Source organism: Pipistrellus kuhlii, unplaced genomic scaffold (genome assembly GCF_014108245.1).
Source record: "Pipistrellus kuhlii isolate mPipKuh1 unplaced genomic scaffold, mPipKuh1.p scaffold_m20_p_12, whole genome shotgun sequence".
Classification (NCBI taxonomy): Eukaryota; Metazoa; Chordata; class Mammalia; order Chiroptera; family Vespertilionidae; genus Pipistrellus; species Pipistrellus kuhlii.
In genome coordinates this window covers 17,009,090-17,033,404 of record NW_023425427.1, presented here as the reverse complement: position 1 = coordinate 17,033,404, position 24,315 = coordinate 17,009,090, and the positions used below count along the sequence as shown (strand labels likewise).

The 24,315-nt window shown below is 44.1% G+C and overlaps 2 protein-coding genes across 10 annotated transcripts in view; one reads left to right on the top strand and one right to left on the bottom strand.

Moving 5' to 3' along the window:
• Window positions 1-24,315, top strand: part of CLTA (clathrin light chain A) — a 36,628-nt gene that overhangs the window by 12,200 nt on the left and 113 nt on the right. The window contains exons 4-7 of one of the 6 annotated variants that reach the window (XM_036433404.2): window positions 2,828-2,939; window positions 7,164-7,217; window positions 8,335-8,370; window positions 9,338-9,768. In XM_036433404.2, the coding sequence (XP_036289297.1) occupies window positions 2,828-2,939; window positions 7,164-7,217; window positions 8,335-8,370; window positions 9,338-9,509 (374 nt within the window). In that variant the 3' untranslated portion in view covers window positions 9,510-9,768. Of the gene's footprint in view, window positions 1-2,827; window positions 2,940-7,163; window positions 7,218-8,334; window positions 8,371-9,337; window positions 9,769-23,667; window positions 24,244-24,315 lie in introns of those variants that run through there. The other 5 variants (XM_036433406.2, XM_036433405.2, XM_036433409.2 and 2 more) reach the window with 5 other exon arrangements.
• The window catches only part of GNE (glucosamine (UDP-N-acetyl)-2-epimerase/N-acetylmannosamine kinase), a 39,964-nt gene continuing 31,740 nt past the window's right edge, over window positions 16,092-24,315 (bottom strand). For 3 of the 4 annotated variants that reach the window (XM_045580007.1, XM_036433367.2, XM_036433369.2), the window contains 5 exons: window positions 23,463-23,592; window positions 22,905-23,126; window positions 20,938-21,120; window positions 17,935-18,051; window positions 16,092-16,853 (listed from right to left, as the gene is read on the bottom strand). In XM_045580007.1, coding sequence (XP_045435963.1) covers window positions 16,618-16,853; window positions 17,935-18,051; window positions 20,938-21,120; window positions 22,905-23,126; window positions 23,463-23,592 — 888 coding nt within the window. In that variant the 3' untranslated portion in view covers window positions 16,092-16,617. The remainder of the gene's footprint in view (window positions 16,854-17,934; window positions 18,052-20,937; window positions 21,121-22,904; window positions 23,127-23,462; window positions 23,593-24,315) is intronic. The other variant, XM_036433368.2, reaches the window with a different exon arrangement.

The following is a 24,315-nucleotide window of genomic DNA, read 5'->3' as shown; positions in this document are numbered from 1 at the left end:
GCTTTTCTGTGAACAATAATGTGGATGGCCAGAGGAGACAGCTGTCAGTGTGCCCTGCTTTCTAAGGGGACTCTTTATCCCTTTTCTCCCCCCCCCCCCCCCCCAATCAAAGAGATTGTATTATGGCTTGGATAGTTAAGTTAAACGTTTAAGAATTCTAAATTCGTATTCCCAGTGTCACTTCATAAATCTGTAAAATAAGACAATTTAAACGGACTGTTTTATGCAGAACCTAGTTTGTACAGATGGTAACAATTTTTATTTAGACAAAAATTTGAGTAAATTTCCATGATATTTTGTTCCTACTATATGATAACATTTAAATTATCAGGCTACACAGAAAGAAAATACTCTTCAATCAAAGGGTAATTTTTTTGAAGTAATTTCACCAATCTTAACAGGGGACCTTACATTTTTAAAATATAATTTTCCAGTTTCTTGTCCACATGGCACTGGCAGCCCTCAGCCTCTCCCATTGCATCGTACACCCTCCATTCCGCAAACACAGATAGGCACCAGAAATTTACTCTATGTACTTGAGTCATCAGTGGGTAATCTGAGTAAAATAATTATCCTCTGAGCAATAGGTCACCTTCTGATAAGTTAGATAACGGGGTAAAAGTTCTTTTATAATGTGTTGGAGTTTTTAGATGTTCTTAAGTCTGTTTCTAGCACTTACACACTGCTTTCTGCAGATTTTTTCTGCAAGACAATTTTTTTTTTGCAAAGTCCCTCAAATGCTTCATTTCTTCCTTTGAATGGTTGTCGTCACCACTGCTTTATACTCTCCCCCTTGAGGATACTAATTACAGGGTGGGCTCTGGCTCTACACTGCCCAAACTCTAGTCTGGACTAATGGCTACCACCTTCAGTCACATCTTAGGATTAATTGTAGGCTTGCTTCCCTTTCTGCCCTGCCCTTGGAGGCAGCATAATCTTATCTAATCAAAAAGTAATATGCAAATTGACCATCACTCCACACATAAGATGGCCAGAAGGGGAGGACAGTTGAGAGGGTCCAGGCCTACAAGGGAGGGCAGTTGGGGCGACCGGGTCTGCAGGGAAGGGCAGTTGGAAGGGGGGGACCAGGCCTGCAGGGGAGGGCAGTTAGGGGCAATCAGTCTGGCAGGGGAACAGTTAGGCATCAATCAGGCTGGTAGGTAGAAGTGGTTAGGAGCAACTGGGAAGGCAGGCAGGTGAGCAGTTAGCAATCCTGGATTGTGAGAAGGATGTCCGACATTTAATAAAGAGGCAGTCGGACATCCGTTGAAGGGTCCCAGATTGGGAAGGGTGCAGGCTGGGCTGAGGGACACACACCCCCATGCACAAATTTCGTGTGCCAGACCTCTAGTAAAGTAAGAATATGTGAGGTTTACAGCCAGACCTGGGCTTGAGTCTTGTTCTGTCACTCACTGTAACCTTTATAAAGATGTCTCACTTCCTGAGCTGTAGTTTTTCTCACTGCTAGGAGACCACAGTTTACCTTCTTGGGGTTGTTGTAAAGATTAAGTGAGAAAGAATACCCGAACGGATGTCCTTAAGAGCATATTTCAAGTAAAGTGTCAGGGTAACTTGAGGTGTCAACTGCAGCAGTGGCTGGGACATGCTGCCTTTTCTCCCACTATTTACTGACATGTGTCTATTTTAGTTAAATATCTTAGGGAAACCCATATTTAAACCCGAAAATCTTCCTGCTGGATGTGCATTTTCTCTAATTTCTGGAACCTTTGTGAATAACTGCCAATAATGACCCCAATGCCCTGCAGTTTCCTCCACTGGAGTCTCTTTAGCTCTGTCACAAACTCACTGTGCAGTCTAAGCAGGGATAAATATTTGCAGTCCTCCTAACTCGAACATCTATATTCTGTTCCCTGGTTCCTGAATCTTCCCTACCTCTGGTAATTTTCCCAATAGCATCTTGCTTCATAGAGGTGCTTCTACCATATTTAGCTAAAGAGTGTCATCTTATGTTTTACAGAACCATTAATTGTCAACCTGAGGTGTAGACTATAAATATGAGATTTGTTAAAAGGTTATCTAATATGGCCCAGCTGGCATGGCTCAGTGATTGAGCGTTAACCTGTGAACTGGGAGGGCATGCCTCAATTCCTGGTCAGGGCACATGCTGGGTTGCAGGCTCGTTCCCCAGTGTGGGGCGTGCAGGAGGCAACCAAGCAAGGATTCTCTCATTGATTTCTCTTTCTCTCCCCCCTTCTCTGAAATAAAAAATATATTGTAAAAAAAAAAAAAAAATGATTATCTAATATGAATAGCCAACCTAAATTGATATTGGCAACATTGTTAAAGAATCATCTGTAGCCTGGCCAGTTTGCCCCAGTGGTTACAGTGTCAGTCTGCACACCAGAGGGTCGTGGGTTGGATACGCTGGTTTCGATCCCCAATCCTAGTTTTAGGGCTTCTGTGGGAGGCAACCAACTGATGTGTCTTTCTCTCAGCAATGTTTCTCTCTTTCTCAGTCCCCCTCCCTCTCTCACAAAAATCACTGGAAAATCCTCCATGAGGATAAACAACAACAACAAAATTTTTGTAATTGCTGTTTCCCTAGTTGGAGCCCCCAAAGGCTTGTTTCTATTAAAAGTCAGTATTGGCACGCCCGCCCTCCTAAAGAAAAACAGACTACCAACTAGCGATCACAAAAGTGTCAGTGGATTGGGATAAAATGTGGGAAACACCTTGGATAGAATCGCTGAGGTCAAGAGCTGGATGTACAAACAAGGAAAAACAAATTTTTCTTTCCTCCTGACTATTCTCCCAATATTCATTTGCACAGGTTTTGTTTCATTTGTATAGTTTTTCCTTTCTTCAGATGCCAACTCTCGGAAGCAAGAAGCAGAGTGGAAAGAAAAGGCAATAAAGGAGCTGGAAGAGTGGTATGCGAGGCAGGATGAGCAGCTACAGAAAACAAAAGCAAACAACAGGTCAGTCCCTGGTGCTTCTTGGCACAGCTTGTATTCCAAGATTGAGTCATCCACTTCCAACAGCCAGGATAGGTTCTCAGCTGCTAACTCCTTCAGTGTGAAATGTGTTTGCAGGTTTTCGAAAATGTGCTTGAAACAAGGGTTGCAAATCTCTTGGTTCATGTGAACGTAATTTAAAGCCTGTTAGCTTTCCCAGTTAGAGTGAGTTTAGGTCTTTAACCAAGAGTTTGATTCATATGTACCACCTATTACAGTATGATACAGCAAAGGAAAAATTATTTCATGGACCAAGTCCATGTATAAGATGTAACCCTGACATGAAAGGCTGTTTCATGACTATAATACCAGGATCTTAGTCCACTGGAAGTGATTATAAAGTTCGTCATGTTGTATCCCCTAACTACAACCCTGCCCTCTGAAAGCTGCTTCACAAGAGGGGTCCGTTAGCAGGGAAATGCGATTTGCAATTAGGTAGCCAAAGAAGTCGTCCAACACAGACACCAGAATTAAGGGTTCTCTGGGTATGTATCTGTGTCTAAAAAGATCTTGGGTTGATTTTAAAAAAATGCTCTTTTCAGAATTTACTCACTTTCTGAAGGTGAGATGTGACAGGAAACATCTTGTGTCAGTAGCTGTGTTCCTTATGCTGCGTGCCTGGCGTCCATGTGGAATTAGCTCTGAGAGGCAGAGGCAGCGCTGCTTGCCGCGGTGTCTGTGGGCTTGCTTTCCCTGCTGGATTGACTTTACTCACTTCACTATAGACAGGTCTTGGGGATAGTTTTCTTTCTTTCTTTTTAATTTTATTGATTTTTTTACAGAGTGGACGAGAGAGGGATAGAGAGTTAAAAACATCAATGAGAGAAACATCGATCAGCTGCTGCTTGCACACCTCCCACTGTTGATGTGCCCGCAACCAAGGTACATGCCCTTGAGCGGAATCGAACCTGGGACCCTTCAGTCCACAGGCCAACGCTCTATCCACTGAGTCAAACCAGTTAGGGCTCTTGAGGATAGTTTTAATTTTCAGGGTGAAGAACCTTAGGCTTCTGTCCTCAGAGGCAGAAATGGGTGTAAGTGCCCTTCTCTCTGTCAGCTCTATTATATGGAAATTTGACAGAAAAGAGGGAGCTGATGGCTTTGCCAGCCAGCCTGTGCCATTGTGGGGCAACCCTGGTAGAAGAGATGGACTGTTTATACAGCAGTCTTCCTGTTGGCCATCCTTGGTTCTGCCAGCTGCCCCTCAGATGCCAGGTTTGAGCCTGTTCTGGCCGGTTTGCTGTGGTGGACGCATTCTCTGTGCTGACTGGTTCCACTTAAAGTTCTAGGATAAGTATGGTGGGGCTGCTCTCGGGTCCGGGGCTTCTGCTGAGCTTATCTTTTGCTTATTTAAGATGGTTTCCCCAGCTGTGAGTCACGCTCTAAAGAAAGATGAGTGGATGCTTTGTATAAAACGCTGTTTACCCGTGGTCCCTGAGGCTTAAGCAAGTTGACATTCAGGTTCTCATACTTAAAATATTATGTTGGGGATATAGGTTTCCCATTGCAGAAATTTTTTCAAGCCAGCTTTGCTAAACTGAATCCCTGTTTTTAGGAGTTGAGTCTTACAGGTTTAGTTCGTTAGGGCTTGGTGTACTTTTCTTTATGTAGAATTTGAGGATGTTGGTTTGGATAGTCAGAGATGAACCTCAAGTACTGGAGAGGAGAAGAGAGTTAAACTTACCACTCACTGAAAATGTAGAACTGTTTAGAAAGCAGATCACTTGCCTTGTAGAAACCTTGCAGCACAGACAGGGCTGACCACTGAGTGTGTAAAGCTAGTGCCACACTCACCACTGTCACCAACTTCATGCCAGTTCTTCAGTGGCTGAGGGGGAAGCCATTGTAGAACCACTTTGAGGACTTCTTCCAATGGCCTACACCCTCCCCTGGAGATTCAACATTGCTTATACGATAGTTCTCCCTCTCCCGTTTAAGTTTGACTTAAACATTAGAGTCCCAATTATCTATTTAAAATGTCTTATATTTCTCATTGTCTGTATAAATAGTGAATATTTTGAGGAAAGAAAATGAGGGTGCTCAATTCAAGCAATGTCCTTCTTACTGGGTGATTCTTGCAGCAACTGGATGTTTTAAGGGGGACCACAAAGATAAGGCAGGGAAGGTTAAAAGAGGAGACTTGGGGACAGCAAGGGCCTATTTTAATGAGTATCTCAGGCTTTCTGCTTCCAGATGCCTTCAGAGCACAGCTGTGCCAGGCACTGTGCTGGGGCAGACAACAGTCAACAGACCTGTCACCGCATCTCTAGTCTGTCAGTCCTCAGACTGTATCTCCCTCAAAGGGAGATCCTGAGTTGGGGCCTGAATGTCACTGCACAAGAGCCATGAATTAAGGGACAACACATGGAAAAGAATTCTCTTTTCATAGGAGCCAGTCAGAGGAGTTGATTCCTATAGAACCACCCCAGACCATGTCCCTTCTTAAACCATCACAGAAACATTTCCCCTTTTACAGGTAGCTTTGTAACGACTTTTCATTTTCCTCAAGGCTTACAAACATTTTGTTTCCATGCCCTGGTGTGTATCCGCCTCATAAGGTGCCTGAAAGAATCCCTCCTCCCCTCTCCCAGGCTCCCTGAGCCCCTTCCTGCCTGGGGATTGCCGCTCTCAGGCCCCTCCATCTGGGGGGTGAACAAACGGGTGGAGGGCCGGCTGTGTTTGCTGTATGAGATTTTCCCTTTGTCCTGGGTCTGTAATCATGATGGAGCAGTGCTGTCACAGACGAGCTCTTTGGGGCTAGCTGCAAAGGAGCGCCTTTCAGCCTTTTGTTATCTTAGTGATGCTTTGACAGGAGTCATTAAATCTTTTTCTTCCAGCATAAGCAGAACACAAGTTGAAATTGATTAGGTTTAGTCCTTGTGTAAACTAAAAGGATTATGGGTTTACAAGCTAGTCTGCCTTTCCTTTCCCTCCCACTCATTTTGCCCATAAACAATACGCTGTTTTCCTACTGACTCACTGGGAGTGACAATCAGGTTGATATTTTTGCTTTCTTTACATTTCCACAGAACACTACCTGTGCATAAACCAAAATGGTGAGAAAGGGTATGTGTGAGATTAAAAATAAACAAATTAAATCACTAGCATTTCCCTTCAAATAAATACGAGAGTTTGTTAATAACCAGGCATGGCTGTCCTTTAAAAAAAAACAAAAAACTCCCTTCCACTCCTGTGTCCCAAACTGACCAGGCAAAGGACAGGGTCAGGCTCCTCAAGGGAGAGGTTCCCTGCCCACCCTCAGTGGACGAAGTGGGCAGCCTGGGACAACAGGATCGAAGGCCAGCCTGTCCTCTGGTGTACACTCCACTCAGCATCCTGCCTTTCCCTTTTGTTCCGGAGCCCTGCCGGCTCTGATACATTCCTGATGTGAGAGTTAAGCAAGAATGAAGTGCTGGCTTCTGGCCTCACCTTGTTAAAGTGGTCACGTCTGGCATGGACTGAACAGGCAGGCAGTCTGTTCAGGGACACAGTAACCCAGAGCCAGAACCCTAGTCTGCAGTTCTTTCCACCAGGCCACTTGCCTCCAGCTGCTTTTTTCTCTCAAGGTGGGAATTTTGAAGTGGCCATATGAGTTCCTAGGACACTGGAAGTTGATTCCACCCAGCCAGTGTGGGGAAGCAGTAATTGGATGATCCAAGAAAAAACTGGCTTTTGGCCTAGCTTGTCTAGTACACCCAGTGAGTTACTGAGGCTGGCAGGAGGTGACGTGGCTCACATCAGCTGGAAAGTATTAATATGGGTGAAGAGCCAGGCAGCTTTGGTTGGGGTTCTGCCCTTGCCTCTTACTGCTGAATAAGTCGCTTCATCTGTAGGCTCCCGTCACCTCGTCTGTAAAGGGAGGTGAGAACACCTAGCTTGTTCAGGTTGCTGGGGTTGAGAACTGAACCAGCATAGTGCCTGGAAAAGGGCTTAGCCCATAAGCAGATTAAGAAACGCTCGCTGTGGCTGAGGTAAGGCCAGGGGAGAATCCCCGTGGAGCAGGCCAGCAGAAAACAGGGCCTGCTGGAACCTCCAGTGCTGGAGCCCTTGCTGGGTTAGGATGGAGCCTTGGGAACAGCTTTCCCAGAGAACTTGTGCCTCTATTGTGGATTTGAGATGTTTCTGCTTCTCAACGTTCTCTCTTTTTTCCTGCCTGCTTGCCTGCCTTTTGGATCTCTTGCTGTCTAGGGTGGCAGATGAAGCTTTCTACAAACAACCCTTCGCTGACGTGATTGGTTATGTGTATGTTGCAAAACTAATTCCTTTTCTTTTTTTGATTCTACTTCTCATTTAGAGTTAATGCACCTTTTATGCCACAAGTTGCTTTGCTTTTTAAATTACTTCAAACTGGCACTTTGGGGGCTAATAGGTGATAACCTGGGGGTATGATCCATTGATTGTCTTGCAGAATCATGACTTCCTACAACTATGATTGCCATTTTTCATATCCGGGGTTTTGGACGAAAGGAAACTGACTCCCTTTCAAAATGTGGGTCATTTGTGTTCTTGTCTGGGAAGGCTTTGGGACTGGAGGGCTCTGACCTCTTGCTGCCACCACTATGCCCCTACCCTTTGTGGGAAGGAGGGGTGGATGTCCTGGTTAGGAACCAGTCGGGGCAGCTTTTCTACACTTGGTTTCTTTGAAGAATGTGGAGTTGGTTGCCTCTCCCTTGGGCAGAGGGGGTTGTCTCTGATGGGGGCCTGTAATTGTTTCTCTATGGTCATATGTCAAATTGTTTAGTGCCCTGTTCCTTCACCCTTGCACAGAGAGGCCCCAGCTTTGAGATCAAGATAGCCAAAGCTGTCTGATAAGAGCCACTTTGGCTTTTCTCCCCAAAGAAAATTGCATCTTCTCTGGAAGTGTTTTTTTTTTTAGGGGTTCATGTTATCAAAGCAGTGTTGCTGAAGACTTGAAAACTGTTCTTGCTGTTTCCTCCTTAAATATTGGGACTGTATTTTGAGTGAAGAAACGTGGAAGTGAAATGGAGGGAGAGAACTCTGTGGGAAGGGTGGACAGCAGGCGGAGAGGCCCAGAGCCTTGAGATGTCCATCCTGGTAGAAAACAGAACTGGGTTTCCCGGCCCAGATGTATCTGCACTGAGACGTGTGAAATGCTGGACTTACAGGTGGTGTTGGATTTGGTTTTTGCACATTCTCTCTGGAGTAGAAATGGAGACTAGAAAGGTTGAATCTGGGTTTGCTGGGCAGCAGGGTGGCCCAGCAAAGCCAGCTGCACGTTCCCAATCATAGTGGCAAGGGCATGTCTAGCTTACTGACCATCTGCATTGAGCTCATTCTCATTTCCTATATCTGACCTAAAGTTTCTCTCCTTGTTTCTTTTCTTCTCTTCACTTTTAAGCACAAACATAAGCCATCCTTGCTACAGCCTAGAACAGTTAAGTAAACCTTTCTCACTGCCCCTAACTGTGTGTGCTCTGCAGTCGCAGTCTTGTAGTGGCTCTGGCTTCAGCAGTGTGTGCCACGGCCATCCCTGTGAGTGCAACCCTTTGTCGCCACAGACCAGTCATCTCCATTGCTTTTGCTTTGCCCGTGATGCTTGTTGAAGTAGATGGATATAGTGTGTCTTCCTTCTTCTTAACCACTGTCCTTTTGGGCGACAGCTCCCACCAGCAGGCTCCCCAGTGGGGTGGGCTGACCTCGACTGAAAGAGTGTTGGAGCAGCATCCTACCAAAAAGCACCTAACATTGATTGGCTTTCCAGCCCCTGGGTGCCCACCCCTGCCACGTGTGCCCGAGGTGTGGCCCCAGGTAGCTGGCTGGAGGGGAAATGGCTGAACTGGAGAATGTCCTAACTAAACCCCTTCCAGAACAGCTCTAGTCTCTAATGCCTGCTAGCATGGGAGCTTGTTTTGAATTCCCTCTGATCTACCCTGTTTCTCTCCAGCCTTAGGAATAAATCCAGAAGCTGTAGCACAAATCAGTTGTGGGCTTTTTAGAAGTCTAAATTTACTTGAAACTTAGCACAGCCCAACATAAACTACTGTTCAAGTTCTTGACAAGCCTGCTGCTTTGCTTTTGTTAAAGAAGGCATTGTGTAGCTGGCTCAGGACTTGCTTTTTTAATGCTCTGCATCAGCAGAGAGAGAGAGAGCGCGCGCGCGCGCCCTGAAACCAAACACCTGTATTCCAACATTTTACACAGAGTCCAGGCACCCTGTGCCTAGGAGAGCTGGCCACATGTCTGCTCTTGACTCTGACCGGGGCCAAAGGCTGTGATTCTTTAGAAAACAAGAATGCTGTTAAGTCAGGCATGAAGATGCAGACGCTTCTAGAACAAGGCAGCCACCAGGTAGCTCACAGGGGGTTCTGCATTAAACCAACATATTTTGTTGTTGCTTCCAGGGCAGCAGAAGAAGCCTTTGTAAATGACATTGACGAGTCCTCCCCAGGCACTGAGTGGGAGCGGGTGGCCCGGCTGTGTGACTTTAACCCTAAGTCCAGCAAGCAGGCCAAGGACGTCTCCCGCATGCGCTCTGTCCTCATCTCCCTCAAGCAGGCCCCCCTGGTGCACTGAAGAGCCACGCTGTGGAACACTACACCTGCAATATCTTAATCCTCTCAGTGAAGCTCTTCACCTAATTGGATTAATCATGTTGAGTTCTTTTGGACCAAACCTTCTGTCTTTAGGGTTACTCATTGTTTGTGATTGCATGTTTCTTCCTTCGCCGGTGTTCTCCCGGGCAGAGAGCAGGAGAGGGAAGCCTCCCACGGGAGCCTCGGCCTGTGCTTTTTGTGCATTATTCTGGGAATAAATTTCTGTTTCAAACAATAAACGTGGAGCCTCATTATTGATCGCAAGGTGGCTGCAGTTTGGAGTGAAGTTCAAAGGAATGAGGAATTTACTTTAGTCACTTCTAGGGCTGAGGCAGCACAGTCATTGGCCTTCAGCCCTGCTTTCAACTAACATAGCTCCAACTTTCCATTGTCTTTGGAAGTTTCCACTTGGAAAGGGAGTTCCAGGGCTAAAAGTTAACCCCTCCCCAATCTATACATATTCTCCCAGATGGCTATGTCAGTGGCGATGTCTCTGGGGGTACACAGACTACAGTGAGACCTTTTACTCCTCTGGATCCAGCCAGTAAACCCGAGTCAGGATGGTGTTAGTGTGTGACTAGCCCCATTACTCTGGATCCCCCTAACACTTTGCTCATATCCCTAGTGTCAAATATTTACCTAATTGCTGGCTAATACAGTAGATAATGTGACTAGAGTCAATTAAAAACACATTCTAGTCCTAGTATATTTCTTTGCTCAGGGGCACAAGTGCTTAGGTATTATCTGTATGGCACAGCACAGATTATAGAATATTTCCAGCACAGAAAGTTCTAGACCATACTGATCAACACAACAGGTGCCTCTAGGAGACTATGTTCTATTCAGGCATCAACACATTTGTTATGTGCCCTCAGAATCTGTCACATTTTAGGTCAGGGGTGGGAGAATGTCCAGCCTGCAGGCTGGCCCGAGAAGTCATTTGGTCTGGCCCTGCCAAGGCATTAGTTAGGGGTGAGTTAATTAAATGTTTGATCAAATATAACAAGCTAATTTTTTAAATGTATATATTTTTTATTTTAGAGCGAGAGGAAGGGCGAGGGAAGATCCCCACACTGGGAATCAGGCTTGCAATCTGGGCATGTGCCCTGCATGGGGCGATGCTCAACCAACTGAGCCACAGCAGCCAATAATTCTGCATGGCCTGTGGATGATGTTGTAAATATCTCAATGACCCTTGGCAGAAAAAAGGTTCCCCACCCCTGTTTTAGGTGGTGATTCAAATAACAAAGCCATATGACAGAAATCTGCTTATTTACCTGAAATTATTTCCAAGTTGGAGATTGACATGAACTCCTGTTACTACCACACTCAGTCTTGCCATTGCCAAGAAGGAAAGTCCACCATCACTCCTATTGTAATTATGTCTGAAGGGGAGAGGAACCATCATTACTTTTCTGCTTACCTCTCCCTTCCCAAGCTTCTTAGTTGGGCATTCTTGATCTTGCCCACCTGGCCTCTTGACTCATTTCTTCCCATTAGCCACCCTGGATTGCAATCGAGCACTCACTGTTGTCCACCAACCATTAGTTATTTCCGGGCCTTGTTAATGCCATCCAACAGGTAATAATCCAGGTTAAGAATTAGTAAAAGGACACCTCTACAGTGCCTTCCCTTTCTCCTTCCCCTGAGCTCCCATGGCCCTCTATGCCCACAGCTTACCTTTGGTGTTATTCTGGTGGTGCATTCTAGACTGGTCTTGCCTTCCATACCAAATGAGCTTCTTAAGGTGGATGTGACAATTGTAAAATGTCAGTAAAGTCTCTAACATTCTTCAGATCAAGAGGTGACTGGATAATATGACAAAAGTAATGGCATGTGACTTCCAAGGCTAGGTCATAATAGGCATGCAGCTTGCCAGCTAGCTGCTTTGTTGGAACACACAAGCTCTGGTAGTCCTTGAGCATCCCGAGGCTGCCATGCTGTGAGGAAGCCCAAATCAACCTACATGGAGCAGCCCTTAAACTACAAGCAGAGAGAGGTGCCTGGCCAGTGGCTAGTATTCCAGCATCCTGCTATTCCAGCTCCAGGTACTAAGTGCACCAGATACCCTACATTAAAATTGCCAAGTAGAGCCTTTCCCAAATTCCTGACCCTTAGAAACCATGGCAGAGTGATTATTGTTTAAGCCTCTTTAAGTTGACACAGCAATCAATAGTAATTTGAGATTGCTTCTAAAGCCTATATTACCCTCATTGGGCTACATAAAAAGGAAGAAGTTCCCATGGTCTCATCAAGTGCTCAGCATTTAGTTTCAAACCACTTTCTTGGGGCCACTTTGCTTTTTATGTCAAATTTTAAATGTTATTCAACATAGTACTGAAAGTCATAGCTAGAACGATTAGGCAAGAAAATGAAAAGGCATCATCCAAATTGGAAAGGAAAAACTAAAACTCACTATTTGTAAATGATATATATATAGAAAACCCTAAAGAGTCCACCAAAAAACTGTTACAATAAATGAGTTCAGTAAAATTGTAGGATACAAAATCAATATACAGAAATTTGTTTCTATATACTAATAAATTACCAGAGAAGAAAACAATCCCATTTACAATATTAAAAATAATAAAATACCTAAGCATTTAATCAAGGAAGTAAAAGACCTGTACGTTGAAAATTATCAGACACTGGTGAAAGAAATTGAAGACACAAATAAATGGAAAGAACTCTTTTTGTTAATCCTCACCAGAAGTTAGTTTTCCCAATGATTTTAAGAGAGAGTGGAAAGGAAGAGAGAGAGAAACATTAATGGGATAGAGACTCTTCGGTTGATTATCTACCACACGCGCCCCAACTGGTGCCAGGAATCAAACCAGAGACCCTTCAGTCTGTGGGCTAACCTAACCACTGAGCAAACCAGCTAGGGAGGAAAGATAATAACATTAACCCAATGCATTCTACAGATTCAGTGCAATCCCTATCAAAATTACTCTGGCATTTTTTACAGAAATAAGACAACCCTAACATTTACATGGAGCTACAAAAGATCCTGAACATACTGTTTTGTTCATAATAGCTTTGTACTATAGTTTGAAGTCAGGGAGCTTGAATTCAAAGAACAAAGCTGGAGACATCAAGCTCCCTGATTTCAAACTATATTACAAAGCTATTAAATATAATCAAAACAGTATGGTACTAGCAAAAAAAACCCAGACACATCAATGGAACAGAATAGAAAGCCCAGAAATAAACCTACACATGTATGGTCAATTAACCTACATCAAAGGAGCCAACAATATTCAATAAAGGACAGTCTCTCATAAATTGTTTTCACAAACTAGACCACTATCTTAAACCATACACCACAATAATTAACTCAAAATGGATTGACTTGAATGTAAGACCTGAAACCACAGAACTCCTAGGAAGCATATGCAGTTAAGTTCCTTGACATCTGTTTTAGTGAGTGATGATTTTTTTTTGGATTTGACACCAAAATCAGAGGTCACGAAAGCAAAACTAAACATGTGGGACTACATCAAATTGAAAAGCTTCCACACAACAAAGGAAACCACCAACAAAATAAAAAGGCATCCTACTGAGCGGTAGAAAATATTTACCAATCACATAAGATAGTGTTAATATCCAAAACTGAGTTTAAAAAACTCATAGAATACCATAGCAAAAAAACAAACAATGCCAATCTGATTAAAAAAACGGGAAGAGGATCTGAATAAATATTTTTCCAAAGAAAACATACAGATAGCCGACAGGTACATGAAAAGATGAGAAATACAAATTAAACCCATAATGAGATACCACCTTCTACCTACCTATTAGAATGGCAATTATCAAAAAGAGAAATACTGAGTGTTGGAGAGGATATAAAGCAAAGAACCCTTGTGCACTGTTGGTGCAGCCACTTGGAAAACAGTAAGAGATTCCTCAAAACATTAAAAATAGAACAATCATAAAACAGCAATTCCACTTTTGAGTGTCCAAAGAAAACTAACTCAAAAAGATACAGGCGGCCTGTGTCCATTGCATCATCATTTACTAGAGCCCAGATGCACAAAAATTCATGCAAGAGTAGGCCTTCCTTCCCCCGGCTACCGGCACCCAGCTTCCTTCCTCAGGCTGCCTGTGGGCAACCGGGACCAGGGCTGGCTTCCCTCCCACCCTGGCTTCGTCAGGAAGGACATACAGAAGGATGGTCAGTCTAATTAGCACATTACCCTTTTATTATTATAGATAGCCAAAGTATGGAAATAACCCAAGTGTGCATTGACAGATGAATGGATAAAGAAATTGTGCTGAATATACACTGAGTGGCCAGATTATGATGATCTCTGAACTGGTAATAATCTGGCCACTCAGTGTATATCCTACATAATAAAGACTAATATGCAAATTGTCTCCTTAACCAGGAGTTCAACCAGCAGGCAGGCCAGCCAACCACCCATGTCCCCTCTCCCTGGTCAGGCTAGCTGGACCCCACCCATGCACAAATCCATACACCAGGCCTAATACACACACACACACACACACACACACACACACACACACTGAGTGGCCAGATTTTTATGATCTCTGAACGCATAATCTGGCCACTCAGTATACACACACATAAATACATACTAGAGGCCCAGTGTACAAATTTGTGCACGGGTGGGGTCCCTTGGACTAGCCTGTAAAGATCAGGCCCCAGCTTGTGCCCCCAACCTTGTAGCCCCGCCTGGCACTCTGCCTTGGCCTGGTGTTGCCCATCACCTGCTTCACCATCCTGCCTGCAGTGCAATTCCTCAGGGCCGGGCCCCCAGCCCAGCTCCCTCAGCACCGGGGAGCTGGCCCACAACCCCCACCACTGCCACTGGTCACCATCTGTGGAGTGATCAGCAGAGTTATCAGCCCCTGCTCGCACCTGTGTTGGCCTGGTGCTGCCCGCTCACCTCCACCATCCCATCGCAGTCCCATTCTCGTCAGGTCAAATGACCGCCCAAGAGGACAATTTGCATATTAGGCTTTTATTATATAGGATTCCTATTAGGCCATAAAAAATTAAATCTTGCCATTTGCAACAACATGAATGAACCTTAAAGGTATTATGCTAAGTGAAATAAATCAGACTGAGAAGAAAAATACTATCTGATCTCACATGTGGAATCTAAAAAATAACAAACCAACCTCATAAGTTTAGAGAACAGATTGGTGGTTGCCAGGGGTGGGGGTAGATTGATGGTGGGTGAAATAGGTGAAGAGAGTCAAAAGTTACAAGTTTCCAGTTACAAAATAAATAATTCGTTGGGGATGTAATATTCAATATGGCAACTGTAATTACTGTATCAGATATTTGAAAGTTTCTGAGTAGATCTTAAAAGTCCTTCCCAAGGGGAGAAAAATGCTATAACTATATATGGAGACAGACTGTGATCATTTCACAATATATTTTTAAAATGTTACCTAATAATGCTTTCTATTATCAAAGTTATTTTTCTTTTGGTTAGGAAATCCATATTAGATGACTGAAAGAAGTTACATGACCTTCAGAAAGTAAGCGATACAAATATGTAAATCTCTTCTGGGAAGGGAAGTGCTTTTAGGTAGTGAGCTAATTTAAGAACAAAACAATAAAAGTGCTAGGATTTTCACAATGACGTGTATTTATTTTTTCTTTAGAATTTGGCTCAGTAGCAAATATTTACATTAAAATAAATTAAGATATGATTATTAACCATATGTAATAATTATGCTGGAATATATTTATATTGAATTTAATAAATTTTAATAAATTTATTAAAAACTAAGATTTGGTTTTAGATTCAGACACTGATGGCTGAGAAGACTACTTCCCTCCCAGGAATCATTGGGAATGTTTCAACAATCTGAAAAACACATTTATATGCTTTTCTAGCTCATCTAAAAGTACCCACATTTAATATTCTTATTAAATAAAACTTTTGATAGCCTGCAGTAAATTAGAATATATTCATTTTGAAAGCTTTTTTATATGAGAGGTTATATAGTTTCGCAGAAAAAGCACAGGGGATCTGAGATCAAACCCTGTCTCTTCAGACTCACTAGCCACATGGTTTTAGGTATGTTTAAACATTAAGACAATTTGAAGTTCTATTAAAATGGGAATTAAAACACCTATGTTACAGGCTGCAAGAATTTAGAATAATGTATTTGAGGCACACCTAGTTCAGAGCCTGGCATACAGTAGGCACTTAATAAGTGGTGGCTATTAGTTTTTCTTCCAGGATGTAATTGACAGCAAGAACTGTGGCCTGTGTATTTTGAAAGCACAGAATCTTATTTAGCTAGAATCCAGATTCACAGGCGTCAGCTCTAGGTCTGATGCAAACCCTGCCATGATAAGACACTCCAGGGTCATATTCAATGTAGTATGAAAGGCTACTGAAGGGAGAGGTGTCTGCTCGTCAGTAGCAACAATCCTTTAGAGATGGTTAATCTCCCTCAGAGACTAAATCCTAGCGGTTTCTCAGCTGTCCTTAAGAAGACAAGGTCACGAAGGCCACTGTAGTTTAGATCCCTGGTCTGAGCTGCTCAAGGTCCTGTGAGTAGTAACAAATAATTTTGGGGGGTGACAAGTATGTCCAGTGTCATGATGGTGGTAATGGTTTCACAGGTGCATACATATACTGAAGCTTATCAAACTGGGCACTTAAAAACACCTCAAGAAAACTTAAAAAGTTCACTTAAACCATTCACAGTAAGATTTTTTTCTGTGCTGACTAGATCCCTTTCAATCATTAAATTTAGGGAGGAAGGATTAATCATCCAAACTCTAGCATCAAAGTCACATTCCCAAGCAACACCTGTCGGTCTGAGCGGCACATCTAGAAAGCAAAGGTCTAAGGCTATTGCAGCTCCTTGTGACACAGAAAACTGAGTGATATTTGTAGGGTGTGAGCTGAAATGACCCCGGGAAGAGCAGCATCTACAAAAATGGAGGTTGGAAAGGTGACTTTGGAAGAGGAGACTAAAAGCACAAACTTCTCTGCAAAGTCGCCTGTCAACTACCAAATTTAAACCTCAGATTTGCTTTTTAAGAAATGCACGTCTAAAAGACAACCTGAGCGTCTGTCGGGAGCACTCCTGGAAGCCTAGTAGATCCTGCGCGTTGTGTAGTCCAGAACCATGCTGGCGGCACCAAGCAGGGCAGGGTCCACCAAATCTGAGACCACCACGTCCACATTCTGAACCGAGGACAAGGCTTGCTGGCGGATGACGTCCTTGACGGTGTGGATATAGTGGCTGGCTAGGACTCCAGAGAGGATCACAAGGGAAGGGTTCACAGTGTGGAGGATGTTCACAACCCCAAGGCCCAAAGCCTTTCCAGCTACAGAAAAATAAAAAATAAGTTTCAGGAAGAGAACAAAGTTAAAAATGCCCCAGAGGAAGATGGAAAAGAGCCAGCAGCCAAGAACATCCACACTATGTAATAAGTACCTGAAGCTGTAGTTTTTTGTTTTTTATTTTTACAGAAAAGTACAATCTTTTCTTTATATATTTATTTATTGATTTCAGAGAGGAAGGAAGAAGGAGAGAGAAACATCCATGATGAGAGAGAATCGTTGATTGGCTGCCTCCTGCATGCCCCCCACTGGGGATCGAGCCTGCAACCCAGGCATGTTCCCTTGGCCAGAATCGAACCTGGGACTCTTCAGTCCGCAGACTGATGCTCTAACCACTGAGCCAAGCCAGCTGGGGCTGAAGCCGTACTTTTATAAAGGTATTCATGACTACTATTTCTTCTTCTTCTCTTTTTTTTTTTTTTTTAATTTCAGGGAGAGGAAGGGAGAGGTAGAGGGATAGAAACATCAATGATGAAAGAGATTCATTGGTCAGCTGCCTCCTGCAGCCCCGCACCCCCACTTCCCCCCATGCCCCCATACATACCCCAGGCACATGCCCTGAACAGGAGTTGAACTGAGACTTCCTGGTTCATGGGTTGATGCTCAACCACTGAGCCATACTGGCCAAGCTCATGATTTATTCTAATTATGAGAAAATAATCATGGGATACTTTGGAAAAAAGCTGGGTATAAAATGGTATACGTACTGCACTTTATAGTCTCAACTATTAAAAATAAAATAGAAATACTGGTAGGAAATGTTAATAGTTGATATCTCTGAAACAGTGAAACTGAAAGTGACACTTTTCCTTACTCTTATTTCTCTAAATTTCCTATAACATGAACAAGTTGTTTCTTCATAGTTGTAAAACTAAACTAAGAAACAAAAAAACCCACTTAAAAAGACAATGCTGCCAAATATCTTGAAGCAAGTCCCTTCCTCTCTCAGTAAACAGGAAAAACACCTCTGAATGAACACTCCGAGCCCAGGCCTGAGGGAAGTTGAGCCTCTGGGTGGTTTCAGGGGCGTCCCCTTTGGCAGAGCTGCCAGGAGCTGACACTCACCTGTTCTCAAGATGCTCTGGGCTTTCACGTTGCCAAGTTTCGCAGCTTGGATAAGATGAAGTGCACCCACAGCTTCGTCTTTTGGCACTGACATCCCTTCTACCAAGAGCAGGTCTTCTGTTTGGGCAGAGGTGAGGAGGACAGACAGTCAATAATGAGCTGTGGCAGCCCAGTGGGAGGCCAAGATTACATTGGTTCCAGTGGGCAGCGAGCCCCCAAGTGAGAAGACAATGTTTTCACATTTGCAGAGCTCATCATTCATAAACATCCATATGCACTCCCCAGAGGCCTCTGCTGCCCTCTCATGGCCCGCTTATACACTGCCTGAAATGTCCCTCACTGTAAAACCCTCAGTTCTGACCAGAACACCCCCCACCCTCCACCCCTGCTCTAGCATTCCCACTTCTCACTTCCATATGAAGCAGATTCATCAGACTCCCTGCACTCCTCTCCCTTCTTATGCAGCCCAGATGCAATGTGGCATAACGGGCCAGTGCCTGCTTTCCAAGGTGGGAAGGCGCAGCACCTGAGAAATAGCACACACCTGCTTCAGCTGCCAGCTCTGTCATTACGAGCTGCACAACCCTGTCCACTTCATGTTACCTCCTTATGTTTCTCTTCTCTGTGAGACCGGGTAATATAATAATACCTATCCTAGCAGGATTATGGTAGGGATTAAATGACATAATGGACCATAAAGTAGTTTTAGTTAAATGGGGGCCAGACTAAAAGCTAAATCAACAGTAGATGTTTCTGTTATCTATAGTTGTTTTTCTGCTCCTCACTCTACCAGTCACCAACTCAGATCACCCTGCCTCCTTCTCTATTATCCTCGGGCTCTGATGAGAGAAGAGCTAAACCACGCTGAAGGCTTACTAAAGATCACCTGCTGAAGGCTTACTAAAGATCACCTGGGGGCTCACAGCTGCCTCTTCGAAGGCTTCACCTCCTCAGGCCTTTCCCGGCTCACCCCTTACTCTCACCAAGACATTCCCATACTTCTGACCTCTTGGATAAATAAAGGACGGGCAGGAATTCCTTTACTTTTCAGCCCCCAACTACAAGCAGGCAGTACATGCACACCTTCATTCCTTCGTTCCCTCTCTTCGGGTCCTCCGCCCGGCTCTGCACTCATCTCTCCCCCCGTCTTCCAGGGCCGTCCTGTAGGGACCACCCTTTCTCCCCTGCACTCCCAACTGCTGCGTCCATTCCCTGTCTCGTGCTAACAGATCCCACTTCCTCCCTCTTCCTCGGTGCAGTTAGGCTTCTGCCTCCACTATCTGACTGAACTTCAAGACAGGCATTTGCCCCTGGGGGAAGAGGGGGCAGAAATTGATTCTTGGGCGCAAAGAATCTTTTTAAACAGAGAGTACATAAACAAAAAATATATCTGTGGTTTTACAGTGTCATGGGGTGAGGTGATTAGGAAAAACATCTAAGCAGGTTCCCTGTCAGGGTGATAAAAACAAGGTTGAAAAAAATATCTCAGGGCTTCAAGCGATGTCCTCATGACCAAAACCAAAGAACGTTTCTGATTTCCTCTGACTCATGAGCAGCATTTGACACTACAGACTACCTCCCTGAAACACTCCCTTTTGGCTTTATGACTTGACCCATTCCTGGGTTTCCTCCTATTCGCAATGCTGTTTAGCAGGATTCCATTCTTGACTCTTGCATCATTCAGTTCCCTTTCAGAGGTTTAACTATCACCTCCATGCTGATCCCTACCTCTAGTCTAGTCCTCTCTCTTGAGCATCAGGCCCCTGTAGCTGCTGCCTCCTATGCATTTCCACCTGCATATGGATGTCCCACCTGTACCCAACCATTGCCTTCCTTCAAAACCTGTTCCTTGTCTTATATCCACGACCACAGCTTGTCCAACCAGAAAACTGAAGTCACTCTATAGAACTGCCCCATTTAAAGCTATCCTCTATTCAACGACCATTTCCTCCAGGAAACAAAAATTTACAACTCAGTGAAGAATCTAAAATTCAGATCTGACTGTATCTTTCCCTAAAATTTTTCAGTGGCTTCTCCATTAGCTGCTAGTTCTGGCTTACCTCTTACTACAATACATGATACTCTGCCTTTATGCACCAACACCAGTTTTCCAAGCTTGGAAATGTTCCCGTGCCCATTCAAACTTGCCTCCGAGTGCTTTTTACCCTCCAATTCTCGACCTCTCAGGACAGTACCTAACACTCCCTTCACTGTACGGAGAAAGTGGGAGGGAACACTGGTGTCTTTATATATGCATCTATATTTCTTGGCCATCATTCTCTCTGCACCTGAGATACTATATTAAATCCCTCTTGCATTAGAATGGAAACCATTTTCTTTTAATAACAGCCAGAAACAGTATTAGTTCAAATAGACCTTTTATAATTCAAGAACTAAAATATGTTCCTCCACTTAATTCTTCATTAAAATGTGTATTGATATGTATTAACCCCTGTGCTAGGGGCTGAGAAAACAAAAATGAAAGATATCCCTAGCTGGTTTGGCTCAGTGGGTAGAGCATTGGCCTGAGGACTGAAGAGTCCCAGGTTCGATTCTGATCAAGGGAACATGCCACTGTTATGGACTCAATCCCCAGTAGGGGGTATGCAGGAGGCAGCCAATCAATGATTCTCTCTCATCACTGATGTTTCTATTTCTCCCTCTCCCTCTCCCTCTCTGAAATCAATGAAAACGCGCGTGCGCACGCGCGCACACACACACACACACACACACACACACACACACACACACACACACATTAATGAAAGACATCTTCCCCACTCCCCTGGAGCTCAGGACCCTGTCCACCTCCACCCCGCAGAAGGAGAGTATTGACATGGGTCAGGACTAAGGAGGCTGTGGAGCTTCAGTGTGAGAGAGCTCCACTTGTCTTCTAGGAAGGGAAAACGGTAAGAGCTCTGCTGTCAGTGTTCAGCCTCTGTGGAATGCCTACTCTGAAGCGTTTTTCTACCATTTTTAATCCCTCAGAAGAAAGAAACCAACCATCATGTAGCTTTTTTGCTTCCTTCTGTAAGGCCATTCCAGAGGCATAAGCTTCAATGCACCCATGGCTTCCACAGGAACAGTCAGGCCCATCTAGAGACACAACCAGGTGGCCAAGTTCTGCAGCACAGAAGGAACTTCCATGGATCAGTTCATGCTGATGGATGATTCCTCCGCCAATTCCTATAGAGAGACAGCAATCGATGAGGTGGCTCTTCATTTGAGACAGAATACTGATGCGGCAATGCCTCATCTGTTAAGGAAAGCTTTGGAATGTGAGGTTCTATACAGTGCCTACTTTTCTAGGAGCTGAAACTTACTAAGTACCAAAACTTTATTTGGAGTAATTTTAGCAGATCCTCTGATACCCTGTGTTGCATCTACTTGACACACCATGATTTCAACCATAGCTGTAGTGGACATTTCTGTGCAAGCTCAGCCTCTTGTGATGACAGACCACTTCAAGTACACACTGTCCACTGTTCTCCCCAAGGCTTCTCCAACACTGAAGAGCTCAATGAACCACGTAGGCATAGTGCCCACAGGCAACCCTCAACCAAGGCAAGACAGGAGCCAGCAGATCCAAGTGGACAATTCTAGGCGGTATTCTGCAGGCTTTCGGGGAGGTTCCAGTAGATTTCAGCCCCCACTGCCCTCAAGACAACTTTGACATGTCTCCTCTAATGACGCTCCTCGTACTCCCTTCCCACTCCCTCACTCCTGCTTCTAAGGATCACGGCCAAAATAAAACCCACGCCTAAATCCTAGTCTCAGACCCTACTTTGGGGACAATCTTTCTAAGGTATGGAGTAACTCCTGCTTTCTTAAACATATGAATATGATTTTGCCTCTTCTTAATACCGTATCTAAAATATTTTGATTCAGGAAGTATGACTATCCATGACTCTTGTTATGGAGTTTAGGAGTTACTGAGGAGTAAAGCCATTCTGCCTTACAGGCTCTGCGTTTTAGTTTTCCCGCCATCTATTACTTCTGGTGGCACCTATTCTTCAACTCCCACCCCTCTCATTTGCAGCTTATTAACTGCTCTGTGCTAGGAAATGATAGCCAGACTTGTGAAACTGTGTTCAAGACAAAGAGAAGAAGTGTAACAGCTTAACGGGGAGGCAGTAAAAGGTAAGTTTAAGAGCACACAGTGTTGAAGTTGAGCATATCTAGGACCAAATGCTGGCTAGACCATGTAATACTGAGGCTTCTCATTTAAAAAACACACTGGGACTCAGCAAAAGTGGCAGAGTAGGCAACTCCAAAGTGCATCCCTCCACTAACGCAATGACTAAACTGGCAACGTTTTTGGAACTCTGGAAACTAAAGAAAAGTTTGCAACAACCAGGGGAATGCTTTATCTGAATATTAGTAAGAGCTTCCTGGCATTTCCTGGTCCCATTAATCCCTCAGCCTCCACCACCCCTCCCTCCCCCCTGACACACACACCCACAAATTGGCAGTGGCCCTGAATAGCAGCCCACGTTCCCAGTACAGATGGCAGTACTGGAGGGAGCTGAACAAACGTTATTTTTATAGAATTGTGGTGGTTTGTTCTGACCAGCTCAAAGGGCTTGCCTTTACCTCACCTAGTACCTCAAAACTCTCCCAGGGCCCAGCGGGCTGTGCAAGGGGCATTTAAAGGCAAAATATACTAGGTCTTTGCTGCTCAGGGAACTGGGAAACGGGTCAAACAATATACTAACCAAACACACTAGGAGGAAAAGCTGGGGAATGAGAAGCTTTGGGGAGTAAGGGGTTTGAATAGCTCTGACAAGCTCCTGAGATTTTAGAAGGCCACACACATGCTCAGTAATGACCTGAGCAGACCCTCAGCTCTCCCGTGTGGCTCACTTTCAGGCCCTACTCAAGCAGGCTATAGCAAGTTGCAAACTGCCCAAGAGTTAAAGGTGTGCCCAGCACACACTCCAGCTCCTGAAGCAACCGTCCCCTACTCTTACCTGTGCCTGTAATAAATGTCACAAAGTTTTCCAGGCCCTTTCCTTGGCCAAATTTCCTTTCTGCCATGGCGGCACAGTTGCCATCATTGTCTACCCACACGGGGAGATGCAAAGTATCAGACAGGGGAGTCCTGAGGTCCACAGAGTTCCATTCTTGGATCAGTTTGGTTGAATGCAGCACAACTCCTTCCCGAGGATTTACGCGGCCACCTGTGGAAATACCTGAGCTCCACCACAAACACAAACAGGCAAAATAACTAATTAGCAATCTTAGAAAAGTGTGCCGACTTCCAGGGCTTAACACACAAATTAATTCACCCAACATATCCTAAGACAAACATTACCAAGGATTGCAAAGAAATGACAAACAGTCCTGAGCTAAATATCTAGTTCCCAGATATACAGCACTAACAATGCTTTTCCCATTACGCTGGCTGGTGGCCACAGACCGGGGGGGAGCCGTCTGGAGACAGGCACTTGCTGTTCGGTCATGCAGCAGGACTTCAGTAAGTTTGTACATCAAAATGAACATTTCGGACACATAATCCACAATCTTACCTACGCCCAAAATTCTGCAGTTAAGTTTTACAGCTTCTGCTGCAGCTTCTACACACATCTGTAAGATTAAATTAATCCTCTCTTCATAGGTTTTAGGATTGAACTGAGTATACTTCTTAACTATTTCACCCTAAAAGAGAAAAAACAAAACCTTCATTCGCTGAGCATACACAGTGAATCTTTTATCCTTTTCACGATGTATCAGACTCCGCCATGGGACAGTTCTACAGATCCCGATGTCTGCTTTAGAAGGGAGTCAGTCTGGCTTGGGCCAGCCCTTGGATATGCCAAAGTTGTTTCCTGGGAAGTCAGCCTGGGATATGACTGTTGGAGTGATGACAACTCCAGAGCCAGCCAGATGACACCCTCCTCCTCACCCCCATCTCTCTCTTTAAAAAAAAATTTTTTTTAATTAATTTTAGAGAGGAATTCAACACTTGATTCACTGAGCCAAATATTTTTGTTTTATCCTGTCCACATTCTCCATTTTTGCAGTTTGTTCCATATTTTATTCCCTTCATAATTCCCAGAATTATGTTCAGTGATGTTATAGAAAACATCCTTCTTTTCCTCTTAATTGCAGTAAGAATGCCTCTAGAATTTCACCATGACAAAGGGTATTGGCCACTGATGTAGAATATATTATAGTCATGTTAAGAAAATATTCTCTTATTAGAATTTTGTAATAAAAGAGGCCTTTGGCTTCTTTTGAGAAAATTATATTTTGTTTTTCTCTACTGACCTAAACAACTTTATGTTTAAAATCTTTGCTATTTCCAAAGGGGAAAAAAAAAAATCTTTGCCATTTCTAATAAACTCCTGAAACTTTATGTAGCAACAATATTTCAAATAT